At 38.8% G+C, this 15,494-nt stretch overlaps 1 protein-coding gene across 2 annotated transcripts in view; it reads left to right on the top strand.

The window, feature by feature from the left end:
• The first annotated feature begins 305 nt into the window (after positions 1 to 305).
• Positions 306 to 15,494, top strand: part of rtf1 (RTF1 homolog, Paf1/RNA polymerase II complex component) — a 28,220-nt gene continuing 13,031 nt past the window's right edge. For both annotated transcript variants that reach the window (XM_051647752.1, XM_051647753.1), the window contains exons 1-3: positions 306 to 467; positions 15,080 to 15,190; positions 15,334 to 15,484. In XM_051647752.1, the coding sequence (XP_051503712.1) occupies positions 384 to 467; positions 15,080 to 15,190; positions 15,334 to 15,484 (346 nt within the window). In that variant the 5' untranslated portion in view covers positions 306 to 383. The remainder of the gene's footprint in view (positions 468 to 15,079; positions 15,191 to 15,333; positions 15,485 to 15,494) is intronic.

Here is a 15,494-nt window from a genome sequence, read left to right on the forward strand (position 1 = left end):
ACGTACGTTAGTCTCACGAAATAAACACTTATTTGTGCTACTCAAATAATGAGATGACAAGCGCATTACGGTGCGTCATATAGTCTGTCTTTACAGAAACGAGCGGCCGCCATGGTAACACTACCGACAACAAAAATCTCACGCAGATGCTTCCAGCACTTACAACTTTAGCAAAAAATAAAATAAAATAACATTATCTCTTTCGCTAATCGGTTGTTTAAATATTCTGAATAATCATTTGAAGAACGTTCATTTCTTGCGTGCGTCGTTGCTGTTTAATGGAGTGAAGTGTACGCACGCGCAATGTAGCTGTAGCGCCTTTGTGTGGAGGAGTGCGGCGCTGCTGTTTAAACACACACAGGGAGCCAGGCAGACAGCTAAAGATGGTGAATGTAAAGAAACGGAAAGGTCGGGTCGTGATTGACTCCGACTCCGAGGATAGTGCAAGCGATGATAATTTGGATCAGGTATGAATATCATTCATGCAATTCCAAAAATCTCTAAGGTGTCATAATTGACTGTGTGTGTTTAAGTCCCATGCTAAGTGATGTGGGAGAGCTAGCAGGTTAGCAGGGGCCTGTGTGGTCACGTCGCGTTGGATTTTGGGGCTCTTTCACCTGAAAATGTGGATATTTTTTGTGCTTTTTACTGTCACGTGCACCACATGTGTATTTTAGCTGCACGAAAGTGCCGCGCGCGTTTAGAACCTATTCTGTTTAATGACGTTAGATTGCCGCGACTAAAGTTCGTTTTCGGTTGTAGCTGTAGAATTATGACGGGAACCTAGAGCGGACAGGCGCTACTAATTCAAGGCTCTTCAGCCTGCCGAGAGAGTGGCATTTTGATTGGATATTTGAAAGTCACATGAAGAAGGAGAAAAACATTTAGGAGGCAATAAAGTGTACTATTTTTGCCGAGCGTTGCCCGATTTCTCAGCATATATATATTCACTTGACATTGGCCTCTCTGTTTTATAGCCGAACGTTTAGATTTGATAGCAATACACTACGCTTAATTGCATTGTTACATTGTAAACGAATGCATGCTTAAATGTGTCATTTATAATATTAGGAAGTGTGCATACCTTTTGTATTTATAATACAACAAATTAAGTAACAAATGTGCATTTCAATTGGTCTTAGTGGTGAAAATACTGTATTTGTTTTGGCCATTGGGTGCCCCTAATGACGGTTCTCTCTCTGGCCCACAGCATCAAACAACCTGTGAAAATCTTGGTTTCACTTCGTTGGTGTTGACAAATTACAGCCTGTGCGAGCTAGCTAACATTTAAGCAGAACACAAACACTAACATCAGTGTGAATACTGACACCCATACAGCTGCTCTATTTCTCTTATCCAGTCTCTTGTTTTGAATTAGGCCTGTACATAATTCTAAAGCTCTGCTGGGAAGTTTAAAAGTGAAAAACTGGAATATCATGAATTCTAAAGATTAAGTAATAAAGCAAATAATCACACTGAAACAAATGTAACAGTTTTGCTTGCCAATGTTTGTATACTTCATTGTGGTTTGACATCTCTCTGTGCTTTGAGATGAACAGACAGTGTTTAATTGGATAGTGGATGTTGAGCATTGAGACTGTTGGGTTAAAGCTATGCCAAATCCCTCTATGTTATGTGCTAATTTTATCCTGGAGTACTACAACACAGAGAGTTACCCCACAGGCCTGTGTGTACATTTTCATTTTGTTTATCAACACTAGTAAGAGGGTCCACCTCATTTTAAATCTTGAGGAATTGCTGTTTATGACTGATACTGAGCCTGTTTACATGCACACCAATACGCTGATAACTCCCAAAAATCAGCTTATTTAAAAAATCTGAAAAAGCAAGAAAACCACGTTTACATGAGATTTTAAATAATCAAGTTATTCTATGCTTTTGACGTCAAACCGTGAAGAGGCGTGTTCGCAACACTTACGTACACTGGATAAGCTGGTAAGAACACCGGTAAAGGTGTTTACATGCAACGTGAAATCGGGGTAATGTGCTAAAATCTAGCACACAAATCGGTTTGTTCTTAAGCCATTTATGACCTTACACTGATAAAGGAAAGCCATTTATTGCTTTTACATGAACACACACAGTGACCACATTGGATTCGTTTACATGTACACCAATACTCTGATTATTGCAATAATCAGAGTATAAGGAATAATTAGATTAAGATGTTTACATGATATAGACTAACCTCTTCAATCACGTTTACATGACAACTTGCGAATACTCTGATTATTCGCTGAGAAATGTGATGTTTTAATGCTTTTTTTTTTTATGAATGAATAATTATTGTAAAAAACATCTTGTTGCAAATATGTATCTTTAAATACTTGGTATAAGGAAAATTAGACAGTTTGTGAGTCTTTTTTAACAATTTTTTAAAAGAACCGATTTATAAGAGTATTTACGTCTACACTAGACGCTCTGTCTGTTTTTGATTCACTAAAAAGATTCCGTTCATAAGAGTCATTTGTTTGTCGAACTACAATGGCTGCTCCTATTTTGATTCACTAAAAATAATCGTTCATAAGAGTCATTTGTTTGTGAATCGGAATACACACACTGGATGTTGTTGTGTTCCGCCCACGAGGACAAACTCATTTGAAAGACGTGTTTCCTTGCCATTATTTTTTGGTATATGGTCTTTTTATCTCACCAACATTCAATTCAGACTGCAACCGGACATTCACAACTCGGGAAAATATGTTTTGTTTTGTTTTTTTTGCCATGGGGCTGTAGATTCTGCAGCGAGGGAGCACCACTGCTGGGAAACGGTTCAAGGAACTGCCGTTTCACGTTAAGACGAGAAGCAAGTGCAGCCTCTTCTGTTTCGTGATGTTTTTTCGAACCTGTGAGTATGACATCATCCATCTGCAGCACTGGTGCAGGCGCACTTTGGTCAGAGTGGAAGAAATGCAATTAAAGTGTTTACATACTTGTATAAAGCGATTTAAATAGGAGTACTCCACCTATCTTACTGCGACTATCATTACTCTGATAATTATAATTATTAGCATAATTGCAATATCATAATCGCTGTATTCTGTTTACACGAGCAACAGTTTAATTGCAGGATTGCCTTAATCGCGTTGTATTCGCATTTTGAGGCACAATCACATGCACCCTCATAATGCGATTATAATGCGATTAAGGCAATACTGCGATTAAACTGTTGCTCATGTAAACAGAATACTGTAATGGTTTTATTGCACTTATGCTAATAATCAGAGTAATGATAATTGCAGTAATATACTGTATGTGGAGTACTCCTATTGACCAAAGTGCACCTGTGCCAGTGCTGCACGGGTTCGTACACATCGCAAAACAGAAGAAGCTGCACTTACTTCTCGGCTTCTCGTTAAACGGCAGTTCCTTGCACCGTTTCCAGCAGTGGTGCTCGCCCATGCAGAATCTACAACCCCACAGCAAAAGAAAACACATTTTCTCGAGTTGTGAATGACTGTTTGCAGTCTGAATTGAATATTTGTGAGATAAAAAAGACTATATACCGCAAAATAATGGTAAGGAAACACATTTTTCTATTGAGGTTGTCCTCGCGGGCTGAACACAACAACATCTGGCACATCCATCCTTTTAGTAAATCAAAACAGACAGAGCAGCCAGTGTAGTCCAACAAACAAATATCTCTTATAAACCAATTCTTTTTAGTGAATCAAAACAGACAGAACATCCAGTATAGTCAAAAATAACTCTTATGAACCGGTTCTTTTAATCAGTCATTCAAAAAGACTGACGAACTGACTGACTAATTTTCCTTATGCCAAGCTGTAGTTAAAGATACATATTTCACATTTATTATAAGTTATTTTTTGATATAAATATTCATTTATATTAAGAAAACATTAAAACATCACATTTCTCAGCAAATGTGAGGTTTGCCCAAATCATGTAAACAAATTAATCTAATTATTACTAATACTCTGATTATTGCAATAATCAGACTATTGCTGTGCATGTAAACTTAGCCATTGTCAGCTTATTCAGAACATGCATTTAAACATGTTCAATGAGCCAACAACGCATTAGGGATGCTTCGATCAGGATTTTTACAGCCGGTACCGATCACCAATCTTCTTGTCACCTGATCAGCCGATCCCGATCATTTTAACTTTTATCAGGTTCTCTGTCATAACTGGCTATATCCAAGCTTTCTGCACACATTAACTGAATTTTCCTTTTCCTAGTAATATCACTTTGCCTAGTTTTTGCTGACAAAAAAGTTTAAAAGGCTTATTAAAAAAGCTTTTTTTAATAAGACTTTAAAACAAGTATAGTGTAACAAAATATTCTCTATATTAAGATAGACAGCCCTATAAATAATGTGACATTTTTGGTTATTGATTCATTGTCATTATTTCATATAATTTTATTATTATATTATGGTCTCTTAATATTGTATAAATTATTATTATATTTATAAATTCCCTGCCTTTTCATTTAGTTGGATGATTGTATTAATATTTAATTAATAAATTTTTCACCTGTTGCTGCTTGAACTTTAATGAGGGGAACAAGCGCTCTCTCATGAGGGCAAGAGATGAAAGAAAAGCAGAGAAAAAGCGCATGTTTCTGGGCTCTACAGGTCCTACTATTGGTAATGGCATTTAATTGGGAGATATTTAATAAAGATGTTTGAATTGCACCGCATCTTGTAACTCGTGTTATTACTGAGATGCCCAAGCCTGGTGGAGACTGAGAAGCTGCTGCCATGAACGATAATAATACCACATTAATAGGTGTGTGATGATACACTTAGCTCACGAGACGAGACAATACATGATACTGGGTTCCCGAGAACAAGATGAGACGATATTTTAACACTATATACACTACCAGTCAAAAGTTTATTTTTAAACACTTATTCTTTATTATAAATTTAGAATAATAGTAAAGTCATCAAAACTATGGAAAAACATAAATTGAACTATGGGAATTATGTTGTCACTAAACAAAATCCAAAATAAATCAAAACTGTGTTATATTTTAGCATCTTCAGAGTAGTCACCCTTTGCCTAGAATTTGCAGACATGTACTCTTGACATTTTCTCAACCAACTTCTTGAGGTATCACCCTGGGATGCTTTTTAAACAGTATTGAAGGAGTTCCCATCTATGTTGGGCACTTATTGGCTGCTTTTCTTTATTATTTGGTCCAAGTCATCAATTTCAATATAATTTATTTAAAAAAAACAAAAGTTGTTTTGTAATGAAATAAATTAATATGGTGGCACAATTATATTTTTGTCTACAAAACTAATTGCAAACATTTAAGCATATGCCTTCAGATCAAAAGATTTTTAAGATCATAAGAAACATTTAGGGCAATTAAAAAAAAAAACTTTTGACCGGTAGTGTATATGACTGGAAAAATAGTCTTTTATTCGACTGAAAGTCACAAAATGCAAAACAATTCAGGTGCATTTTGAAATGTTTTAACTAATCATCTTGTAATGAATATCACTTCAGTTCTACTTTGAGTATGAATTATCATATGCAGTAAAAGACAGAACAGTATGCAAGCACTGTAAAAGGTTTTGCCACAAGCTCAACTGACTGGCTTCTCTCCTGTATGATTTCACATGAGTCTCTTCAGACCTGGTTGATTTTAGTTGAGAGCTGCGGTGGTTCTGTAGGTGTCTTTGCATAGTGCTTGTGTTAGCCGCGGTGTACGGCACTATTTTCTTACAGTGCTTACATATTGGCTGTGTCTCGTTTGGAAAATATATATATATATTTCCGTCCAAGCGATGTAAAGCACTCTATAAAAGAGCCACTTGTGTGTATGCGTCTTTTTGATGATGTCGTATCACAAGTGTTCCTGTGAGCGACACTTCGCTCTGTCAGACCAACATGAGAGCTGTGTTTGCTGCCTGTGCCACACTCATACCGAAGCAGCTCTCATGGGGACAGACTGCTCTCACTGTGAGGACATGAGTCTCAAGACACTCTAGTTTCGCACTCTTCTGAGGGTCGATTCCGCCTCCCACACCCTCCCGACCGCTTCCTCTGTGTTAAGTCTTGAGGGTCCACATGAAGGTAGAGATGGAAGGACCTGAAGAGGATCTCGTGCCGGTGCAAGCCCCACGAGCCCCTCGATCTTCCCACGCAGCATCTTCGCCAGTGCAGTACGGACGTGACGACCTCCGGCCCTCTATGAATGAGCACAGTGTTATCGTATTCGGCGGGTCTGACGATGATAATGATGCCGTGTCCCTCGCAGGGATAACAGCAGCTATCTGTGCCCATTATCCGCGCCCACTTGCATGTTTCGCGATTGCGTGCCGTGCTTCTGGGCAACTCAGAGAAAAATCAACCCACACTCCACACAAAATGCTCCCATCGCCGCCTTGCTTCATCAGCATTCTATCCTCCACGTTACAGTGCAGGACACCCCATTCTGCACTCCAAGTTAGTAAATCTCCTTGTGGGAGACGCAATAGGGGTCGTTCCACGTACCATGCACAGAGAGAATGTCACAGCCCTTATTTTCTAATCAAAACTCAGAAAGACTGTGGCCTCTGGCCTATCTGCATCTGTGACATTTGAATTTAGCCCTCTTTGGGTTCTACTCATAATAATCACATACAAACAATTCTCTCTTATGTTTGCACACTCATAAACCATACCTTAGTGTACTTATTAACTTGGGCTCAGGCCATTCTTGAGAATTTGCCTTGCTTCCCCATTTCACACACTGTGCACAACCGCATCCCAATGGTGAGTTTTCCATTCCGACATATTGAATCATCATGATCTGATTCGGTCAGACAATATGTCAGTGGTAGCGTACATAAATCACCAGGGTGGCACTCGATCTCTACCAATGATGAGACTGGTGCAACACCTCCTCGTGTGGAGCGTGTGCCATCTCCTCTCCCTGCACGCGACATACAGTTGAAGTCAGAAGCTTAGCCAAATACATTTAAACTCAGTATTTCACAATTCCTGACATTTAATCGTAGAAAACATTCCCTGTCTTAGGTCAGTTAGGATAACTACTTTATTTTAAGAATGTGAGAATAATAGTAGGGAGAATTATTTATTTCAGGTTTTATTTCTTTAATCACATTCCCAATGGGTCAGAAGTTTACATACACTAGTATTTGGTGGCATTGCCTTAAAATTGTTTAACTTGGGTCAAACATTTTGGGTAGCCTTCCACAAGCTTCTCACAACAAGTTGCTAGAATTTTGGCCCATTCCTCCAAACAGAACTGGTGTAACTGAATCAGGTTTGTAGGCCTCCTTGCTCGCACATGCTTTTTCAGTTCTGCCCACAAATTTCCAATCGTATTGAGTTCAGGGCTTTGTGATGGCCACTCCAGTACCTTGACTTTGTTGTCCTTAGGCAATTTTGCCACAACTTTGGAGGTATGCTTGGGGCCATTGTCCATTTGGAAGACGCATTTGCGACCGAGCTTTAAATTCCTGGCTCATGTCTTGAGATGTTGCTTCAATATATCCACATAATTTTACTTCCTCATGATGCCATCTATTTTGTGAAGTGCACCAGTACCTCCTGCAACAAAGTACCCCCACAACATGATGCTGCCACCCCCATGCTTCATGGTTGGGATGGTGTTCTTCAGCTTGCAAGCCTCACCCTTTTTCCTCCAAACATAACGATGGTCATTATGGCCAAACAGTTCAGTTTTTGTTTCATTAGACCAGAGGACACATTTCTCCAAAAAGTAAGATCTTTGTCCCCATGTGCACTTGCAAACTGTAGTCTGTCTTTTTTATGGTGGTTTTGGAGCAGTGGCTTCTTCCTTGCTGAGCAGCCTTTCAAGTTATGTCGATATAGGACTTGCTTTACTGTGGATATAGATACTTGTCTACCTGTTTCCTCAAGCATCTTCACAAGTTCCTTTGCTGTTGTTCTGGGATTGACTTGCACTTTCCTCACCAAACTACATTCATCTCTAGGAGACAGAATGCATCTCCTTCCTGAGTGGTGTGATGGCTGCATGGTCCCATTATGTTTATACTTGCATACTATTGTTTGTACAGATGAACGTGGTACCTTCAGGCATTTGAAAATTGCTTCCAAGGATGAACCAGACTTATGGAGGTCCACAAAAATTTTTTTCTGAGGTCTTGGCTGATTTCTTTTGATTTTCCCATGATGTCACACAAAGAGGCACTGAGTTTGAAGGTAGTCCTTAAAATACATCCACAGGTACACCTCCAATTCAGTATGCCTCCTATCAGAAGCCAGTTGGCTAATTGTCTAAAGGTTTGACATCATTTTCTGGAATTTTCCAAGCTGCTTAAAAAGGCACAGTTTACTTGGTGTACAGTTGTGCTCAAAAGTTTGCATACCCGGGCAGAAATTGTGAAATTTTGGCATTGATTTTGAAAATACGACTGATCATGCAAAAGAACCAAGAAAGATTTCAGCTACAACTGCCAGAAGAATTGTTTGGGATACAAAGAAAAACCTACAGGTAACCTCAGGAGAAATACAGGCTGCTCTGGAAAAAGACGGTGTGGTTGTTTCAAGGAGCACAATATGACGATACTTTAACAAAAATGAGCTGCATGGTCGAGTTGCCAGAAAGAAGCCAATGCCACAAAAAAGCCCAGTTACAATATGCCTGACAACACCTTGACACGCCTCACAGCTTCTGGCACACCGTAATTTGGAGTGATGAGACCAAAATAGAGCTTTATGGTCACAACCATAAGCGCTATGTTTGAAGAGAGGGGTCAACAAGTATTGTGCTCCTTGAAACAACCACACTGTCTTTTTCCAGAGCAGCCTGTATTTCTCCTGAGGTTACCTGTGGGTTTTTCCTTTGTATCCCGAACAATTCTTCTGGCAGTTGTGGCTGAAATCTTTCTTGGTCTACCTGACCTTGGCTTGGTATCGAGATCCCCAAATTTTCCACTTCTTAATAAGTGATTGAACTACTGACTGGCATTTTCAAGGCTTTGGATATCTTTTTATATCCTTTTCCATCTTTATAAAGTTCCGTTACCTTGTTACGCAGGTCTTTTGACAGTTCTTTTCTGCTCCCCATGGCTCAGTATCTAGCCTGCTCAATGTATACACGTGAGAGCTAACAAACTCATTGACTATTTATACACAGACACTAATTGCAATTTAAAAAGTCACAGGTGTGGGAAATTAACCTTTAATTGCCATTTAAACCTGTGTGTGTCACCTTGTGTGTCTGTAACAAGGCCAAACATTCAAGGGTATGTAAACTTTTGATCAGTGCCATTTGGGTGATTTCTGTTATCATTATGATTTAAAAAGGAGCCGAACAACTATGTGATAATAAATGGCTTCATATGATCACTATACTTAAATAAAAGACCGTTTTTTTTGTTGCATGATCTGTCATATTTTCAAAATCTTGCCAAAACTATAGTTTGCTAATATTAAATCTGTGGAGTGGTTAAAAAAAAAGTTTTAATGATTTCAAGTGTTGAAGAAGCTTACTGTTCTATCACCCAGCGGGTGAACCCGAGCTCCTTATTATGGGCGGGCTGCCTGTTACAATTTTAATACAGCTGCCTGTGTAGGCCACTATCCAATTTACTCCCACTAGAAGTCACAAGCACTTCCAATAGAATAAAATCCCCCTCCCTACCTCTGGTTATGAAGGGGTTAATTATTCTGTGTGTATTATATGACTCGTATAGATCCTCAGATTAAGATTGGCTTTCCATCTGGTTTTCACCATGTGGGGTTATTCATTTTCATACACACTTGAAGACACATAAGTCACCATCCGAAGGGCCCGTTACCTCGTATACACACTCTTCTAAGTGTTTCTACCCTGGTACATCTTGGGGTATGACGCTACGTAGTGCAGCATGATGGGACTCTGTTCCCCATAGTGTTCATTGCAATGTCAAGTGAACTGAATTGATAAGGAACGTCTCCGGTTACTCATGTAACCTCGGTTCCTTGGCCACACTACTACTACTACAGAGTTTCGAGGAACAAGGGACTCCATCTTGTCCCACAGTCAGAAAATTCTGAAGAAATGATGTTTGAGCACCCGCTTATATAGGGCAAATGCGTGCCTAAAGGGGCTGTAGCTCAAACATCATTGCCAATCATAAAATTGGCATTATGATACAAGGGCTTCAACTAGTTCGTGGAAAAGTAATTTGCCATAGTGTTCATTGCAATGTCTCGTTCCCTTCATCTCAGGGAACCGAGGTTACATGAGTAACTTGAGACGTTATGCCATGACAGTGCTCTTAAAGACAGAAGTCTTAAAGGAGCCGCGCATCTTTTGCGATATGAGCGATCAGTTTATGCGATCGGCCAAATTACTGATCACCGATCGAGTCCTAGGACGTGAATATCGGCCAATACCAATCGGTGGCCGATCGATCGAAGCATACCTACAACTAGTATTGTCAAAAGTACCAGTACTTCGGTACCAAGTCGGTAATAAAATAAAAAATATGTTATAATACCAGTGATTCTGTAGCAGTAGTACCGAGCACCGACTCTGTCCGGTACCAGTGCGCAATATGACTGACACACGACAGCTTTAAAATGCTCACAGGCTTAATTTGAATGCATACTCTGTTACTCCTTTTACACTGAAATGGATAATAATATGTCCTAGTGTGATTTATTAAACCGCTGTAGGCTGCAATCTTAGTGTGAATGAGCTGCGTACTTTAAATTTATAAATCCGACCGCTTATACTCTGGAAACTCCACAGACATTGAGAATAATTCACGTTGTTTGAGATGACAATGCAGAGCACTAATTCACAGTAAACCACACAGCACATGTAAACTATATATTTATATAATTCAATCACAGCATTTGCACTTTAATCTCAACTCAACTTTATTTACAATTGTGCTCAAAAGTTTGCATTCCCTGGCAGAAAGTTTGACATTTTGGCATTGATTTTGAAAATATGACAGATCATGCAGAAAAATTGTCTTTTATTTAAGGATAGTGATCATATGAAGCCAATTATTATCACATAGTTCTTTGGCTCCTTTTTAAATCATAATGATAACAGAAATCACCCAAATGGCCCTGATTAAAATTTTACATTCCCTTGAATATTTGGCCTTGTTACAGACACACAAGGTGACACACACAGGTTTAAATGGCAATTAAAGATTAATTTCCCACACCTGTGGCTTTTTAAATTGCAATTAGTGTCTGTGTATAAAAAGTCAATGAGTTTGTTAGCTCTCACGTTGATGCACTGAGCAGGCTAGATATTGAGCCATGGGGAGCAGAAAAGAACTGTCAAAAGACCTGCGTAACAAGGTAACGGAACTTTATAAAGATGGAAAAGGATATAAAAAGATATCCAAAGCCTTGAAAATGCTAGTCAGTACTGTTCAATCACTTATTAAGAAGTGGAAAATTTGGGGATCTCTTGATACCAAGCCAAGGTCAGGTAGACCAAGAAAGATTTCTGCCACAACTGCCAGAAGAATTGTTCGGGATACAAAGGAAAAACCCACAGGTAACCTCAGGAGTAATACAGGCTGCTCTAGAAAAAGACGGTGTGGTTGTTTCAAGGAGCACAATACGACGATACTTGAACAAAAATGAGCTGCATGGTCAAGTTGCCAGAAAGAAGCCTTTACTGTGCCAATGCCACAAAAAAGCCCGGTTACATTATGCCCGACAATACTTTGAAAGGCCTCACAGCTTCTGGCACACTGTAATTTGGAGTGACGAAACCAAAATAGAGCTTTATGGTCACAACCATAAGCGCCATGTTTGGAGAGGGGTCAACAAGCCCTATAGTGAAAAGAATACCATCCCCACTGTGAAGCATGGTGGTGGCTCACTGATGTTTCTGGGGGGTGTATGAGCTCTAAAGGCATGGGGAATCTTGTGAAAATTGATGGCAAGATGATTGCAGCATGTTATCAGAAAATACTGGCAGACAATTTGCATTCTTCTGCACGAAAGCTGCTCATGGGACGCTCTTGGACTTTCCAGCACGACAATGACCCTAAGCACAAGGCCAAGTTGACCCTCCAGTGGTTACAGCAGAAAAAGGTGAAGGTTCTGGTGTGTCCATCACAGTCTCCTGACCTTAATATCATTGAGCCACTCTGGGGAGATCTCAAATGTGCGGTTCATGCAAGACGACCAAAGACTTTGCATGACCTGGAGGCATTTTGCCAAGACGAATGGGCAGCTATACCACCTGCAAGAATTTGGGGCCTCATAGTCTACTATTACAAAAGACTGCATGCTGTCATTGATGCTAAAGGGGGCAATACACAGTATTAAGAACTAAGGGTGTGCAGACTTTTGAACAGGGGTCATTTCATTTTTTTCTTTGTTGCCATGTTTTGTTTTATGATTGTGCCATTCTGTTATAACCTACAGTTGAATATAAATCCCATAAGAAATAAAAGAAATGTGTTTTGCCTGCTCACACGTGTTTTCTTTGAAAATGGTACATATATTACCAATTCTCCAATGGTATGCAAACTTTTGTGCACAACTGTATGTAGCATTTAAAACAACAGAGTTGACCAAAGTGCTTCACAGTAATAAAACTTAAAACATAACATTTCAAAATTTCAACCTACACAAACACCAGTATTCTAAAATACAATCACTCCAAAACTGTGTCCTACATTTCATTTGTCAGTCTCAAAGTACAGTGTAAACAGATGAGATTTCAGACATGACTTGAAAGTCTTCAATGATCACACTGGGCCATGTCGCTGTATATCCAGAAAAGTGAAGCTTCTGGCAAAACACGTCATCATAAAAGCACGATTCAAAATAAAGGCTAGATGCTTGAAATTGAAGAAATTAAATTAAAAAATGTAATAAAAATATATTACAACCCCAATTCCAAAAAAGTTGTTAAAACCTTTAATAAGTGAAAATAAAACTTTTTAACGTCATTGCATTTTTGTTTTTTTGCCAAACTTTTATTCAATAGCAGTCTTGCTTGTGATATGATTAATTTTTGTTATTATTACAGAGAATATTACATTTTACAATACAGTTGTACAACCCCAATTCCAAAAAAGTTGGGACAGTATGAAGAATGCTAATAAAAACAAAAAGTAGTGATTTGTAAAGTATATTCACCCTTGCTATATTGAAAACACTACAACTACACATTAAACAATGTTTTACCTAGTGAGTTTAATTGTTTTTTAATAATGTACATTAATTTTAAATCAGATGATTGCAGCACGCGCCAAAAAAGTTGAGATGGGGGCAATTTAAGACATAACAATGTGACGAGTTGAAATAACAAGGCAATGTGAAAAGGAGATGTTAAACAGGTGAGGCAATTGTGTCATAGTATATAAGGAGCTTCCAAAAACAGCCTAGTCCTTTAAGAGCAAGGATCATTCAAGACTTGTCAATTTGGCAACAGATGCTTTAGCAAATAATCCAGCACTTTGAGAACAATGTTCCCCAAAGACAAATTGGAAGGATTTTGGGCATTTCACCCTCTACAGTGCACAATATAGTTAAAAGATTCAAGGAATCTGGTCAAATCTCTGTGCATAAAGGGCATGACGAAAACCACTTCTGAATGCTTGTGATCTCTGATCCAACATGGGCTTGGGATAACTTTAGCAAACCTCTGTTTGTCAACATCATTCACTGCTGCATCCACAGATGCAAGTTAAGACTTTACTGTGCAAAGCAGAAGCCATACATCAACACTGTCCAGAAGCACTGCCGACTTCTCTGGGCTCGGTCTCATCTTAGATGGAAAGTAGAACAGTGGAACTGTGTTTCTTGGTCCGATGAGTCCACCTTTCAAATAGTTTTTGAAAAACACAGCCGTTGTGTTCTCTGTGCCAGAGGAAAATGACCATCCAAGCTGTTATCAGCGTCAGGTCCAAAAACCAGTGTCTGTATGGGCCAGGGGTGTCAGTGCCCATGGCATGAGTAACTCGCACATCTGTGAGAATGCTATGAATGCATACAGATATGTACAAATTTTGGAGCAGCATATACTGCCATCCAACACCATCTTTTCCAGGGATGTCCCAGCATTTTTAGCAGGATAACTTTAAACCACATACTGGCCAAATAAGCAGAGAGTGCGAGTGCTAAATTGGCCTGCTTGCAGTCCTGACCATCTCCAATTGAGAATGTGTGGTGCATTATGAAGCGCACAATACAGCAATGAAGACCCCATACAATTGTGCAGCTGAAGACCTGCATAATGGATGAATGGGGTGAAAATTCCACTTTTTAAACATTACAAACTTGTGTCTTCAGTGTCTAAATGTTTAATAAGTGTTATTAGAATAAATTATGATGTTTCACAGTGGTAAACACTCGACTGTCCAAACTTTTTTGGAGTGTGTTGCAATCATCTGATTTAAAATTACTGTACAGTAAAAAACAAAAACAAAACAATGAAATTCACAAGGTAAAACATAATGTGTAGTTGTAGTGCTTTCAATATAGTAAAGGGTGAATATAATTTACAGATCACTCCTTTTTGTTTTTATTAGCATTTTTCATACTGTCCCAACTTTTTTGGAATTGGGGTTGTACAACTGTATTGTAAAATGTAATATTCTCTGTAATAATAAAAAAAATGAATCATATCAAGCAAGACTGCTATTGAATAAAAGTTTGCCCAAAAAAAATAAAAAATGCAATGACATGTTAAAAAGTTATATTTTCACTTATTAAATGTTTTAAGAATTAATTGAATAGACACCATTTTGATGATTAAATTAAATTAAACTAAAACATGTTCTGGAAAATAATAATTATTAAACTCTAGGTGTTAAAATAATTATTAAAAATAACTAAACTTGTGTTCAATAGCATGATCATATTTGCATCATTATCATTAGCATCGAGAACCGTGAAATTTCACTGTTATCAGTACAGACTACTGAAATTTTGGTACCGGGACAACACTACCTCCAACGCCTGTAAACGGGCTCATAGTTTCACTGCAGTATGTAAGCTTATGGGATACTTCACTGATTAGAGTGTACAGTTAGATTGACTATTTCACAATGACATGCACAGTAACCCGTGTAAAATGGCATAACTGTCTTCACCTGTGCTCATTGCTCTAGGAGCTGCTGTCTCTTGCAAAGAGAAAGCGTGTGGATTCTGATGAACAGGAAGAGCCTGTTAGTAAACCTGCCGCCTCCACTGACTCAGAGACATCAGACAGTGATGATGAGGTATGCAGCTTTTCCATTATTACAAGTTGGTCCTGACTTTTAAAGCTCTGGCTATTGAAATATAGTCAAGAAATTATCTTAAACCATCTTGAAACTTGCTGTTGAATTAAATGTCATCTGGATGTGTTCTTTTGATCTGTTAGTGGACTGTTGGAGGTACTAAAACCAAAAAGAAGGGAAAGCCGAGCAAGGGGCTGGAAAAAAAGAACACAGTGAAGAAAAAAAAGGGCAAGGCGGCTTCATCCGGCAGCTCAAATGGAGACAGTTCAGCAGAGAGTTCAGCTCCAGAGGAGGGTAGGGCAGC

Source organism: Myxocyprinus asiaticus, chromosome 21 (assembly GCF_019703515.2).
Source record: "Myxocyprinus asiaticus isolate MX2 ecotype Aquarium Trade chromosome 21, UBuf_Myxa_2, whole genome shotgun sequence".
Lineage (NCBI taxonomy): Eukaryota > Metazoa > Chordata > Actinopteri > Cypriniformes > Catostomidae > Myxocyprinus > Myxocyprinus asiaticus.